This window comes from Prosopis cineraria, unplaced genomic scaffold (genome assembly GCF_029017545.1).
Source record: "Prosopis cineraria cultivar Desert tree isolate PC_DT_omini unplaced genomic scaffold, ASM2901754v1 PC11, whole genome shotgun sequence".
NCBI classification, from domain to species: Eukaryota; Viridiplantae; Streptophyta; class Magnoliopsida; order Fabales; family Fabaceae; genus Prosopis; species Prosopis cineraria.
This window is the reverse complement of record NW_026555342.1, coordinates 2,592,570-2,606,805: the sequence shown is the minus strand read 5'-3', so window position 1 is coordinate 2,606,805 and position 14,236 is coordinate 2,592,570. Positions and strand designations below refer to the sequence as shown.

General features: G+C 31.3%; 1 protein-coding gene across 1 annotated transcript; it reads right to left on the bottom strand.

The window, feature by feature from the left end:
• Nucleotides 1-4,719: 4,719 nt before the first annotated feature.
• LOC129287025 (beta-xylosidase/alpha-L-arabinofuranosidase 2-like) lies at nt 4,720-10,413 on the bottom strand. The gene is made up of 7 exons (XM_054923163.1): nt 9,912-10,413; nt 7,444-7,731; nt 7,159-7,328; nt 6,616-6,713; nt 6,146-6,496; nt 5,587-5,997; nt 4,720-5,465 (listed from the first exon to the last, which is right to left on the bottom strand). The coding sequence occupies exons 1-7, from the start codon at nt 10,347-10,349 to the stop codon at nt 4,894-4,896; spliced, it is 2,328 nt and encodes a 775-aa protein (XP_054779138.1). The 5' UTR covers nt 10,350-10,413; the 3' UTR covers nt 4,720-4,893.
• Between the last annotated feature and the right edge of the window lie 3,823 nt (nt 10,414-14,236).

Here is a 14,236-nt window from a genome sequence, read left to right as displayed (position 1 = left end):
AATATGAAATTTATTATAAATTAAAGGAACAAAACTACAATTTTATTTTAATATTACACATTAAAAATTATTTATTTTGATTTAATTGGGGATACACACACATATAAGTATATTAATGTTAAATAAATAACTTTAAACACCTACTCCTTGCACTAACAAAAATACGGAGGAGGAAATAGAGGTTCTTAGGAAGTATTTACTTTCCCTATTTTTATGTATAAGATATTTTTTAAAAATTTATTTTATCTTTATATATAAGGTTTGCTAATGATTTTTTTTGAGTAATTAAATAATTTTGTCTTTATCTTAAAAAATGAAAGAAATATTAATTGTGTACTTTATCCTTTATCACTATGATATTGATTGTGGCATTATTAAGGACAAAACTAAAAAATTATTATAATTTTATACGATTTTAACTAAATAATAAATTTTTATTGGTATATAAAATTTGTTTAAACATATCTTATATATAAAAATGAAAGGATTAAATTGCACACACGTACTCTGTTAAAAAAATATAAAATATTTTTAATCGAATCTTATTTCAGTAAAATAGTTAAATATTTTCAACAATATTATTTTTCTATATTTATCCTTATTTAATAGGGTATTTTACTTCAAAGTAAATATAAAATAATTTATTTATTTATGGGCACTTAAAAAAACACATTAAGTAAACATAAAAATATTAAAAAAATTTTATATTTTTAAATGAATGAATTATATATATATATATATATATTATAATAATTTTTTGATATAGTTATTTGATTGAGTTGGATTCGAACATTATCAAGTGTAATAAAAAGTTGCTTGCTAAAGACATTTTTTGCATTTACATTGATTCAAAAAATGAGATTTTGTGCTTAAACAATCATAATTTATTCCAGTAAGATCAACACATGGTTGTTCTTCATTATAAGAAATAAGCTTTCTCAAGAATAGAAATTATCTGCTTCTATACATTAAAATAAAAGATAAATCTCTTTCAACTAATTCAGTGCATAAACAATAGTTGCAATTTAAACACGACTACTTGTTAAATGATAAGGGCTGCATCAACTTTCTACGAAGGGTAATAACTTTTAGCAAAGTCAGAAACCCAGCAGCTTCAGGTAACTTGCTGAGAAGATTTGCCCACTGTTTCGCATTAATTTCCCGAAAATACTTATGCAAATAAAATCTCTTAAACATAAAACAAAGATATTCATGTCGTTACTATTAAATATTAGTATATTTATTTTAACAAATGCATTTAACTTCCTAAAAGAACAAAATATTAGACAAACAATATATGCCAACAACTTCTCAATAAATACTTACATTTAATATACGATCTTATCTTGAACATCTTCATTTATAATAAAAGAATACTTGTCTACAATTTTTTTTTTAAAAAAGAGTAACGGCCTAAATGTATTGCACGCGGAAAGATGATACAGGAAAAATGAAGGTTAAATTAATAATCCAATCAATATAATAAAATTAGTAATTACTCAAATCAGCGATCCATTTATATATAATTTGCATTAGGTTTTGCTTTGCATTCGCTAAAAGGTCAAACTCAAATTGTCTCTTGGCATTAGCCAAAAGCTTTCTATTATCATTCTTTTTTTTTTAATTCTCATAATAATATTATCATTTACGCACCCAACTGAATTTGCTGGATTAATTAGAAATTTAGTATCTAGTTAAATTAAAATATAAAATTAGTCCTCTAGCATTAACAATTATTCCTCCTGCCCCTTGGCATTCATCAAAGCCAAATGATGTCATGGAGATGACTTATTGACGTACAAGTTTTTGCCCCCCTCACTTTTCCTTGACACAAACAAGTTCATTGAATCACGCGGCAAAGGAAAAAGAAAAGAAAAAAATAATAATGGAAAAATGTCTTTAAAGTCCCTGAATAAGTAATTAATGACCATTTTAAAAAATAACTATAAATATTGATTTTGATAATTTTAAATTTAAAGTTTTAATTGAAAATAAGATATTTAAATTCTAAATATGACTTTCAATTTGCAATTGTAATTCTCATTTGCAGTTATCTAAATCAATATTTGTAATTTATTTTTTAAAAAATTTATCAATAACCTAACTATCTTTAATTTCCTATCTTAAGATTTTATTGTCATTCCTTCATCAATAATTATCGGTTCAAAATTGAGATTTATTAGCGTGTAATCCAAAGCTTGACATAATTTTCTGTTAAAAAAGATTTGGCTTCTATCCTTCACTGCACTTAGAAAAGATTTGGATAATACTGTTCAATTTAATTTATGTATTCCACATTTAATGCTTTGAAAAAAGCAAGCTTAGCAAAGCATAGGCCCACTAACAAAATTGGTAGGCATGTGGATGGTAAGGCGATAAGGCAACAGAATTTCAATGTTCAAGGATATAAATGAATTAAAATTAAGTTTATGGTACTTATAAATCTTAAGGAATAAGTTTACAGGGTAAAGATGACCCTTAATTCTAAAAATATTAAAAAAAATGCAAATAGTGGGACTCATATAACAATCATTAAGCGCATTAATGTTCAGGTGATGAGGTAGTGAATTTCAAATATTTAGAGATAAAAATGATCCATAATCAAATTATAGATTACTCACAAACAGTAAAAGAAATATTTGGAGGCAAAAATGATCATTGGTTGGGGGATGCAAGGCACCTTGTTATTGACATACCATGATTTGTTGATGAAATAGCATATTAATACATAGTAGGACAGATTGTTTAGCAAAAAAATAAAAATTTAAAAGTATAGAAGTGTAAAGTGTAAGCAACTCAAAGTTAAAAGAAAATCTATGTAATGTAACCTTTTTTTTTTATGTAAATTACCAAATCCTATAATGTTTAAATTAAAATTTACATTATAAATCTTGAAATACATATAAATATATTTCAAACTTGAATAACGGCATACAGGAGCTTTCATATGCCTCTACATATGGGAGCGCTTATTAGAAAAAATGTTCTTGTAGGCTATCATATGAGAATGCTTTATAAAGTGTTCTTGTAGATATGGGAGTACTACTTATAAGAGCGCTTCCAAAATGCTTTGGAAGGTTAAAAATAAGTGCCCTTGTAGAATTTTTTTGATATGAGTGCTTGGATTCAAAAAATAAATTGAAGTCCTTCATAGTATTTAATTATTCATGTAATATTTAAAATTTTAGAGAATTCAGTTTCTTTGATGTTAAAATTTAAAAAGGTCAATAACGTCTAAATCAAGAAGAACACGCCTTTACTAAAATTCTTGAGTCCGTGAAAAAAAAAGTGAAATAATTGAGAATACCAGGTAGATAATAAAAAGGGTATTAGGGATGCCGACTTGGTCGAGGCGAGTGCAAGTCAATGTCTTGTTCCCAACCAACACGTTAGATGATTTCATTATCGTACATGAATTCTTAATTGTAATTTTTTTTTTTTCAAACATCAATAACAATATCAAATGTCATCAACATGTTGTCATTATGTTTGAAATTATAAAAAGCTTCTTGCCAATGCTGACGCCCTTTTTGGACTCTTCTTTCGCTTGCATGCAAATGCTTCAGCTTTATTTCCACTTATAATTAATTTATCTGGACCGATTTAAGATGAGGCGTCATGTTTATGATTTGGGAATATTTTAACGTTGTACATTTTTTAATATTTTATATTAATATTTATTAAAATATCCATGGTCATGTATTTGAATAAAGTTTTAAATGCGTAAGATTGTTCATAATAATATAATATAACTATTTTATATTGATATTGGGTAGAATGGGGAGGGAAAATTTTTAATAAATTTTCTTTCCTCTCACTGTAAATTTAAAAATAAAAGATTTTTTTTTTCTCATTCATTTCCTTGCATAGGAATAAAAGTGGGCCTTCCCTCTCATGGGGACTTTAGTGGGACAACCAAAATTTTCCTGCTCCACTCCCTCAAACCAAATGAAGGAATGTTTATATTAAGCTCTCGAATAAAAAAATCATTATTTTTTAATCTCATGAACAAGTCAAATTTTATACATTTACAATATGGTTGGGTGTAAGTAATTACTTTTTTTTTAATCCAAGACTTATGTGTGATTTTCTCATCTCAAAATTCCTGGCTTTTTTCTCCTTTGGAGTGAAATATTCACTATATTAAAAGTTTTTTTTTTTTTCTATTTATGGAGCATTTAGGATCCTATATCAGCCTAACATTAAGCTGAGAAAACTTAATGGGGCCTAGGCTAATACAAGATCATAATTTATAGTTTTATGGATATTTTAACGTCTAGTGACTTGTTCTGAGCTGGGCTGGACTAACGTTGTGAAAATTTAAACCCAATGTTCTCGTTGGGCTTGGCCCTCCTGACCCATGATCATAAAAAACGATTTCCCCCCGGAGGGGTTGGGGGGGGGAGAGTGCCTATGAAATATATTAAGGCAATTTTGTGAGGAAAAAGAGGAGTATATCAAGGTATTTTTTTTAAATAACATAACGTATGGAGAATTATATAAACACCTTATCCACCCAGATATCATATAAACTATAACATTGTCTTTAATACGAGTATTTGACATTAACAAGGTATGAAAATGCTCAATTCATTTAAATGTCATTTTTCATAGTTCACTAAGAATATGATTAGAGGCAAGAAATATAGATATCTCAAAACTTGGCATTCTAATGTGGAGATTCTAATTATCTATTCTTCATTGTCCATGCATAAACAATTGAAAAGTATAATTTCGCTTTCAGATCTTTGATTCCATTAATTTAATTGGAAAAATAAGACACACTTGTTACAATTTCCTCAGATTTATTTCTGGTTCCTTTTAAAAATGATGACTTTTTTAAGGAAACCAATAAGGGAAAATGAGCTTGTGCTAAGGATTTGAAGACTTGTTTCAAATCCTTATCCCTAAAGGATGCTTCAAGTCTCCCACATGAAGCATATGTTGTCCTAAGACAACTTTCCTGTGTCCCTGTTCATCGACCACACTCAAATCCTTACAAACATCAACCTTAAACTTCACAAGTGATTCTGATTTTCCAGCCAAGAACACTTTCTCAAACCCGACCAAGTGCTTCTGAGGCGCGCTATGTAGCGAAGGAGGACTGTAGAACATGAACACTGTGTGGCTGCTGCTCATCCTTCCTCTGTTCTTGACACTCAGGTGAACCTCAAATGACAAATTTTGACAATGTTCTTCAGCAACATCAAGTGACTTGCACTGCAAAGAACGACAAGTGTGGTCCTCTTCTAGGGGAACTGACACCAATTGTGGTGCACTAATTAGATTGTGTTCTACAGTGGAGTAGCTTATTCCATCTCCAAATGCAAACACAGTTTCTCCTTTGTAAAACCTGTATGATCTGCCTGGGTATCCTGTTTTAGGATCTGGCCTCATGTTCATGTTGGTCATTGGTACCTTGTCTACATAGGATTGTGGGTACCATGTCATAGGTAGTCTTCCACCTGCATCAAAAAACCACCCACGAGTGTCAAAGTTAGTTATAGGATTGTGTTTATGCCCAACAAAGTTATAGACATGAGACATGTCCTTGTGCATTAAGATTGGAGAGTATTAGCAACTTACTAGGATTGTGGAACCCAAAAATGACATCAGCCATGGCAGCTCCACCAGCTTCGCCAGGGTAGCCAACCCAGAGGATGCTTGAGATTTTATCATTTTTCTTAGCAAATGACACATCCATGCCACCTCCAGACATGATGACAAGAATCACAGGCCCTTTAGCAACATTGGCAACTTCAGTAACTAAAAGTTGTTGTTGTCCTGGAAGAGTAATGTTAATTCTGTCAAGACTCTCAGCTTCTATAGCTTGATTCGCACCCACTACAAGCACAGTTGCATCTGCAGAAGCTGCAATCTTCTTGGCATCATCCAGCAAGGCATTGTTGCATTTCACATCAGGACATCCAGAAGCATAGCTTGTAGGAACAAGAGCTGTTAGACCTTGCATAGGGGATATCAGTTTGCAAGGACTACCTGCAAAAAAATGCCATTTGAATAAGAACGAACAGACAAGTCTTCAATTGTGAAAAGCCAGGAATTTTCATTAGAAGAGAAATAAAGAAGCGAGCGTGTATCAGACACAGCACGAATGGCGTAGGCCAAGACATGTACAAGAAAGTACCTTCATAGTTTCCAAGCATGGTTTTAGTAGCATTAGCATTTGGCCCAATAACTGCCAAGGATTTGATGTATTTTGCATCAAGAGGAAGTGATCCTTTATTATTTTTAAGCAGCACAATCCCTTGCCTTGCAGCTTCGCGGGCTAGCTCCTGGTTCCAAGTAGTGCAAACATCCTTTGGACTGAGGTCACCATAAGGTTGCTTGCTTGGATCACCATCAAAGAAACCAAGTCTCACCAATGTGGCAAAATTGTTGGACACTGCCTTGTCAATGGTTGCTTCATCCACAAGGCCTTGCTTGACAGCACCTTCTGTGTATTTTCCCAGAGAACTTCCACAGTTCAGGTCCAACCCTGTTTAATCAAAATTTGCATGTATCAAAGGTATGCAAATGAGTATTTTAGTTTCTTATAAACTACTAAACTACAAGTAATAGATTATTCTACTATTGCTGCTTTTCATGCTTAATTACCTGCTAGAATTGACTTGGCTGCAGCTTCTTCAGGAGTCTTAGTGTAATGTTGATTTTTAAAAAGCACATCTACAGAATCACAGTCAGAAACTATGTACCTGCATATCCGATATACGCAAAGAACTTTAAAGGAATGTTTACATTAAACAGGAAAATTTAATAGCTTCTTTATCTAATGATGACACAGGAGAGGAAAAATAAACTTTTTTTGGGTAACGTTTTAGCTTCTAAATATGTTTAGTCAAAACACAATATGTTTTCTAAAGACAGAAAAATCTAATTCTTTTGCTATGTGAGAGAAGCAGAAAACTAGAGTTTTTCCTTTGGGGCAGAACTAAAATAGAAATTACTTTTTCTTCTTGACAAGAGCCCCTCACTCAGAAGGTATTGTGATGATAGTAGGAAGTGTTATTTTTGAAAGATTAGCCTAACACTTTGACTGACTGTGCTTCCTAAGGAACTGATTTTTTTCCCTCCTTTTTTGTTTTAAGTTATCAGGCAACAAATAACTGTGAAAAAGATTTTAAGATAAGTAATAAATACCCGTTTAGTTTCCAGTCCCCTCTGATGACTCCCTTAAGAAGGTCTGGGTCTGCACAGGTTGGCTTTCCATTGACCTGATTGTAAGAACACATGACACTAGCAACATTCCCATCAATCACACAGCTCTTAAATGGTGGTTGGAATGTGTCATCCAAATCCTGCTTTGTCACCTAACAAACCCAACAAATCAAAATCAAAATCATTTTCATCATTCATGTCCATAAAGACACACACTCACACACAGTTACTCAAAAGTGTTTCATCCAAACTTAAGATTGTAATTACCACAGCATTGAAGCTGTATCTCTCAACTCCTTTCCAGTTATCAACATCATAGGCTGTGTAGTGCTTGCAACAAGCAGCAACCTTGAGCTTGTTTGAATCGCCATCATCGGTTTGTTGAAGGCCTTTCACATAACCTGCTGCATATTTGCTGCTAAGTAAAGGGTCTTCTCCTGGTGTCTCTTGGCCTCTTCCCCATCTGGGATCTCTGAATATGTTTATGTTTGGAGACCAATAAGTCAAACCAGCCAACCCCACATTGTACATTGCTCTTGCTTCTGTAGAAACCACCTGTAAGGTAAATCAGAAGAAAATTTAGCCATCAACATCATTTGAAAGCATTCTTATTGTTGTTTCTTGTCTTCTTGATCGCTGAGGTATTATGAAATATGCATTTTTAAGTGTAGTGATTGCATTGTGTGTGTGAGTGATTAATCTTCAATAGTTTCACAGTTTTGCAGGCTGAAACCTCTCAATTAGTCATTAAGTACCATCTGAAAGACAGTGTTAGTCATAAAGAAGGTAATTTTGCAGCAAAATATCAGCTGGAGAAGTAGAAAAGTATTAAGACATGAACCCTGCATTTTGATGACTTAATGTGATTTGTTAATCATCTATTTAAAAGTACTATGAGCATTGTGTAAAGTACTTGTAAATCTTCATGGTACTGGTTTTCAATCATCCTTTTGCTTCAATATTCAAAGATGGAACCTTTAAGAGTATACTCTCTCTGTTAAAAAATGTAAGGCATTTTTAACCAAATTTTGCCCCCAATGAAGTGGTTACTTGTTTTTAAACTAATCCTATCTTTCTATATTTACCCCCTATTTATTAAAAATAAATATGAAGTAATTCATTTAATAGGAGCACTTTTGGAAGAAAAAAAAAAGCAATTATTACACTTAGAAAAATTAAAAATATCTTACGTTTTTTAACATCTAACCTTTCTAAAAATGCTTTACATTTTTAAATGTTCATGCGTGTTCCCACCAAGGCGATTCCTACATTGCTTTTTCATTTTTTGTAATTGTATTTTTCAATCATTCATTTTTGTTACCTCCTAATAATATTTGGATTGACGAGAACAAGATAAGATAATGAAAAGTTTGAATGTGATATTTTTTGATAGGAGAGTAGAGTAAAGGACTATTCACTAGTCTTCTAAAAAATTCTACACCACATGATTTTTAGTTATGAAATTTTGGAATTGAAAGCAATCATTCAATATTCACTTTGCACTTTTTTTATAAAAGACAATTATGAGCGGAGATAGTGGAAAAATTAATCATGTAGCTACCCCATCTACCTCTCCATAACATAATGAATACCTCATTCAGGATAATGCCTCATTTAATCATTTAGTTAATTAATAAATAAGTACTCTTTCAGCATTTTTTTTGAAAAAATCACATTGCAATCAAGAGTGGAGAAGTGAAAAAATCAATCATGTTTTTGACTCCCTCATCTGCTTCTTTATATCTGTAATAATACATTGATAAAATTTCATTAATTATTAGTAATACTTTCTAATTAAAGACTACCACTTTTTTCTCGTTTAAGATATTTTCTACTGCAAATGGATCTTTAAATGAGCAAGACAACAAGGTTCTGCAGCATTAAGAATAAAGTAGGGAAAAAAAGAAGAAGAAAGAAACTGCTACCAACTACAGCAAATAGCTTCATACATTACGTTCCTGCAAAATCATCTGTCATATTCAGATCTCACCAAACTCTGTAAAATGAAGTATAAATTATACACTTCCGATACTTTTTCTTAAACCATCAGAAGAGATGTTAAAAAGACACATAGCAGCAGTGAGAATGTTCAAAACTAAATTAAATTTATTGAACCAAACTAATAAATCAGCTCAAACTGAACCAATAATGGAATGGTATTTTTTAGTTTCGTTTATCAACATGATTTTGGGGTTGATCTTCTTATCCTAAAATAACATAAAATCCCAAACAAATTATTTAGAAATAAGAAATGAATATTAAAAAAAACCCAAAATCAAATAAACAATCCATTTTACATAACCAATCATATCAACTTGGTATATTTTTGATTGAAAATCTGTTAGGATATTCACGTGTGAGTAGACTTGAACTAATAATATAGAAGAAGGATCTAAATTTAAATTTTGAGATTTTGAGTTAAAACGTATTGGTTGGCCCACTACTTCTCTCACATCGTCTCTTCCCCATTTCTCCTCTCAAATCGTTTCAGGGTTGTTGCTTCGTGTTCCAAACAATCTTTGATATGTGGATATTGTTGGGATGTCTAAATTTGAGTGGACTTGAACCGCTAGGGAGAACGACTCATAAACTTGATTTGTCAATGAGCTTTGGCTCGGTGATACCGAAGTCATTTTCAGGCATAAAAATCCAAGCTTGGATCCAAGTTGAAGCCAACTTGACGCAACAAACAAACACACATTCAAGATAAAGATGAAGATGAAGAGAAATCTGACCCTTCCAATGGCTTCAAACAGGGAAGTGTTGAAAGAAGCAGCAGTGAGAATAGGCATCGGAAAACTTGTAGCCCCAGGAACTGCATTGGAAAATCGAGTTCCGGGACCGACGTATGAGACACCATGAAGAGCCTCCGACCACCATTCATATTTGGGAACGCCAAGTCTGTTCACACCCGCCGCCGCATTCACCAGGTTCGCTATTTTCTCCGGCAACGTCATCCTCTTCACCAGGTCAGCCACCCTGGCGTCCACCACCAATGACCGGTCGCAGAACCCGTATCCGGCCACCGCCGGATCCTTCGTGGCGTCGCAGGCAAACACCGGCGATGCCTGGCCTGAAACCCGGCAAGAAGTCATCAACAGAACCGTGAAGAAGAAGAAGAGAGAGTGAAAACAGAGCAAAACAGAGAGTGCTCTGTTTTCATGGTAGGCCATTGTGGCCTTGAAATGAAAACTGAGGCAAAACTCGAACAGAGTATGCTTGATATGGATCCAGCAGTATATATATATATATATATATGAAGAACACGTTGTTTTCTAGCAGCCCGTGATGTGTGAATGGGAAGTGGTTGGAGAGAGCCATATTTTTTAATTTTTTGGATGAAAGAGAGAGTTGTATTAATTGTACCAGTTTTTAGCTAAGGAGCAAAAGAACAACTGTAAAGAATCTGATGTAATTTTCTGAAAGTCCGTGAATGCTTTTTATACATTTACATGCACACACACATGGATGCATATTACAGTGTAAGTAACAAGTTAATTACTTTTGTGGTACATTGAAAAATACAGGGCCAGTACGGTAAATCCCGTGAGGGTTAGTTGGTTGGTTACATGATGACTACAACTTTGGCTCTGTTTATAGGGATTGGTAATCCAAATGGTGAGAAGAGAGCACCTAGTTTGGGTTAAAAATTTTATCTTTCGTTTAGTTTTGGGGTAAAATATCATAAAAGTAAGCATTTAAAGGAAGTTGGAGAGTAAAGTATGACCAAATATGACTATGTCCTCTTGATTCATATATGCCGGAAAATGGTGTCCTTCAATCAAAGTTGAGTTCTTTATATTATATTTATTAAAACGTTTTTTTTAATTAAAAGCCACAAAAAACTATGCAAAAGACAATCAAATTATGTCATGTTAGAGTTTAATAAATTTTCACATTCTAAAGATGGATTATAAAAAGTGATATTTAAAGTGTTGTAAAAAGCCTAATATGCGAGTAAATCAATATATATATATATATATATATATGAGAAATTAATATATTTATTTGCTTCTAGTACTGAATAAAGAATATTTTTGAGAAAACTTGTTTTAAATGAATGCAAGAACGTTGATGAAGTCAGATCAAACATTGACTTTAAAAAATTTATTTTTTAATAAAGAATCAAGTCTTCAAAAATTTTACTTAAAAACTCTATTACAATATTTGGATAGTAATATAAGTATTAGTACTTTGAAAACTCTTCATTCAATTCCTTTTTCTACGCCAAATAAAACCTGTAGAAGCCGCTACTCCTCCATTGTTGTCATTCTAGATCCAAAATCAAAGAATTTATCCTCAATTGAATATTGATATCATTGATCATGCTTTGGATGCTTATGAAAGTGATGTCTCTATCAAGATTATTCTCAACGAAGTTTGTATCTATATATGTGATCTAATCCAACTCAATGCGGTAACTCAAGGCTCAATGAAACATTGAGAAACTGATGAGAAATGAAAAACCAAAAAAGTATTAAATGCCTGAAACAAGGAAGACAAAGGAGTAAGGAAGAAAACAGAGGAAGTCACAAGGGACTGTGAAAGGCACAGAAGGGAAGAAGAGGGATGATGCAGATTTTGAGGGTGAAACAGTAATAAGACTTTCACAAATCCCAATTTGGACTTGTGAGGGATTAAAGATATTTAATTGAATTGGGTTGTCATTTTCTTGGATAATGCCAATTCCACCATCATCCTCCTTAAGCAATCAAAGCTAAGTTGTTGGAATTAACAATGTAAGGGGTTGATATTAAGGATTATATTATATGATTTATGGAATTGTGTTTTAATTTCAAATGTTTAAAAATAAAAATTTATATCACAATAATAATCAAGTCAAGTAGAAAGGAATTTATCAGCAGTTAGTTGTCTTAATGCTAACACCACTTCCTTTACTTAAAAAAAGTTTTATGTTTAAATTGGGATTGATATGTTTGCTTATATGCATGGGTGTGTGGGTCTCCTTTTCATTAAATATGTGCTAGCTTAAGGATAGAATTAAAACAAAAAAGTAAAAAAAAAACTTTATTCCCCTTAAGTAAAGTTAAGAGCTTGAACCACTAAAAAAACTTGTGACAGTAATTATTTTTTATTAGATCCGACAATACTCAAATATCACATAACAATATTAAATATTAGATAATTATATGAAAAATTATCAAGTCAAATTGGTGCGGATGACAAAAGCTCTTGTTAATTCCTAACTCTTATATGTATAAAAGAAAAATTTGTCTATTGCCTTCCTCATCATAAGAGATATTAGCCTCCATGGTTAGCAAAGGACACTCCGGTCTAAAAAAAATAAAATATATATATATATATATATATATATTAATGAGATTTAAACCCCTTATCAGTATCTTTTTTTTTTTTAAGACATATGTGGTGAATAAGTAAAAGATTTCATTATTTAGATATCATTCAAGTATGATGGTTATTGGTATGTAATAACAACATATTAGTATTGTGGATGTGATTTTGTCATCTTTTTAAAATGAATCGTAGGAGAAGCTTCCTTTTCTATATTTGCTTTTAGTTGAAGGGTAACAAAATTGATAATGCTAGCCAAAAAAAAACAAAAGAAAAAAAAACAAGAAGGGAAGTATAGAAAATGAATCTTGCTTTCGTAAAAGAATTATTTATTTTGTTTGTGTATCTTGTAGTGCAAAAAAAATAATGATACTTAAATTATAAATAGGTTGCTCGCTTCACATCCAAAGAGCAAGCTTCTATCTCCTTCATTAAAGTACATACATATTTTTCTATATTTTTTTCAATTCTTTTAGACATTAACTAATAATTTAGAGACATGCATTAAAATAAAATAGATGAGTCACTTTCATTAGAAAAAAGTGATACTTGTATTATTATTTTTTGACCGAAGAATAGTATCTTTTTTTTTTTTTTTTGCCAGCTAAATTCTCATATCATGCGTAGCGGACAAAGCCGAGTTGATTCCTTTTTTGTCCTATTGAGACTCTTTTTTTAATTTTGGCCAGAATCCTATTGAGACTTGAGTGAGGAGGAATTTGAGGAAAACATACAAAATTAATTTAGCTCCAATTCATTTCTTTTTTTTTTTCCGCCAATTTTTTTTGATATAGGTGATTAAAAAGTCACTTTTTATTTATATTATATTTTTAAATATAAGTATAAACTACAAATCATCTAAATTTTTTAAGTCAATGAAATCTAAATTTTTGTATTTCACATTTTGACTTATCAAAATTATTTTAGTTGAGGATATTCAAAAAGGTCAAATAAATCCTATAAAATGATTTTATTTAAAAATTAAGACCAAATTTTATTAATACATGTGGCAAAAATGAATCTCATAATTTCATTCTTTTTCTATATATAAATATTTCAAGCAGAATGAACTTGTATAAAATATAAAAATATAAAAATCCAAATCATTTAAAATAAACCCTAAATAGTAAATATTGAGTAACACACTACTCAAATTTTGTTAGCATAGAATAATTATTTTTCGTGCTTATTCCTCCGATTTTTTTATCTTACCACAATTAAAAAAAAGACATATTTAAGTTATTAATTTTATTTATAAATAAAAAGTTTTTAAATTTTTCCTATTTAAGAATATGAATTAAAAATAATAAATAATTTCTTGTAAATAATAACCAATCATAATTCTAAACATTAGAAAAGCGGACAATGTTAAAAAAAAATTAACAAATATTCTACTTAATAACTTCTAATACTAATATAATTTTAAAAGATACTAATGTCATTACAGACCATATAAAGGAGAAAAAGAGCGCGTATTGGGTTGGGGTATTACTTGAGTGGATCGGACCATTGGACCAGAAGGTGTGACCGTCCAATGAAAATAATGGGAGGAGATTTGGATAAGTGGGTCCCACGGGAAACATTCGCAGAAGGCAGTCACGGGGGTAACAGATGGGGTCCAACTTGATTCGGAAACCAGCAATGTGAAGCTTAGGTGGATCCTCACTGGAAACCACCCAATTTTTTTTCTAGAAAATATATTTAAAATTAAAGCTTTCACTTTATTGATTTTTAAATTTGTAATATA

Bases quoted from the DNA above. Each gene is read 5' to 3' on its own strand.
- LOC129287025 (XM_054923163.1), bottom strand. From the start codon at position 10,349: ATGGCCTACCATGAAAACAGAGCACTCTCTGTTTTGCTCTGTTTTCAC. The intron at 7,329-7,443 runs GTAATTACAATC...TGGGTTTGTTAG, and splicing joins GATACAGCTTCAATGCTGTG to GTGACAAAGCAGGATTTGGA. The intron at 5,998-6,145 runs GTACTTTCTTGT...ATTTTTTTGCAG, and splicing joins CATGCTTGGAAACTATGAAG to GTAGTCCTTGCAAACTGATA.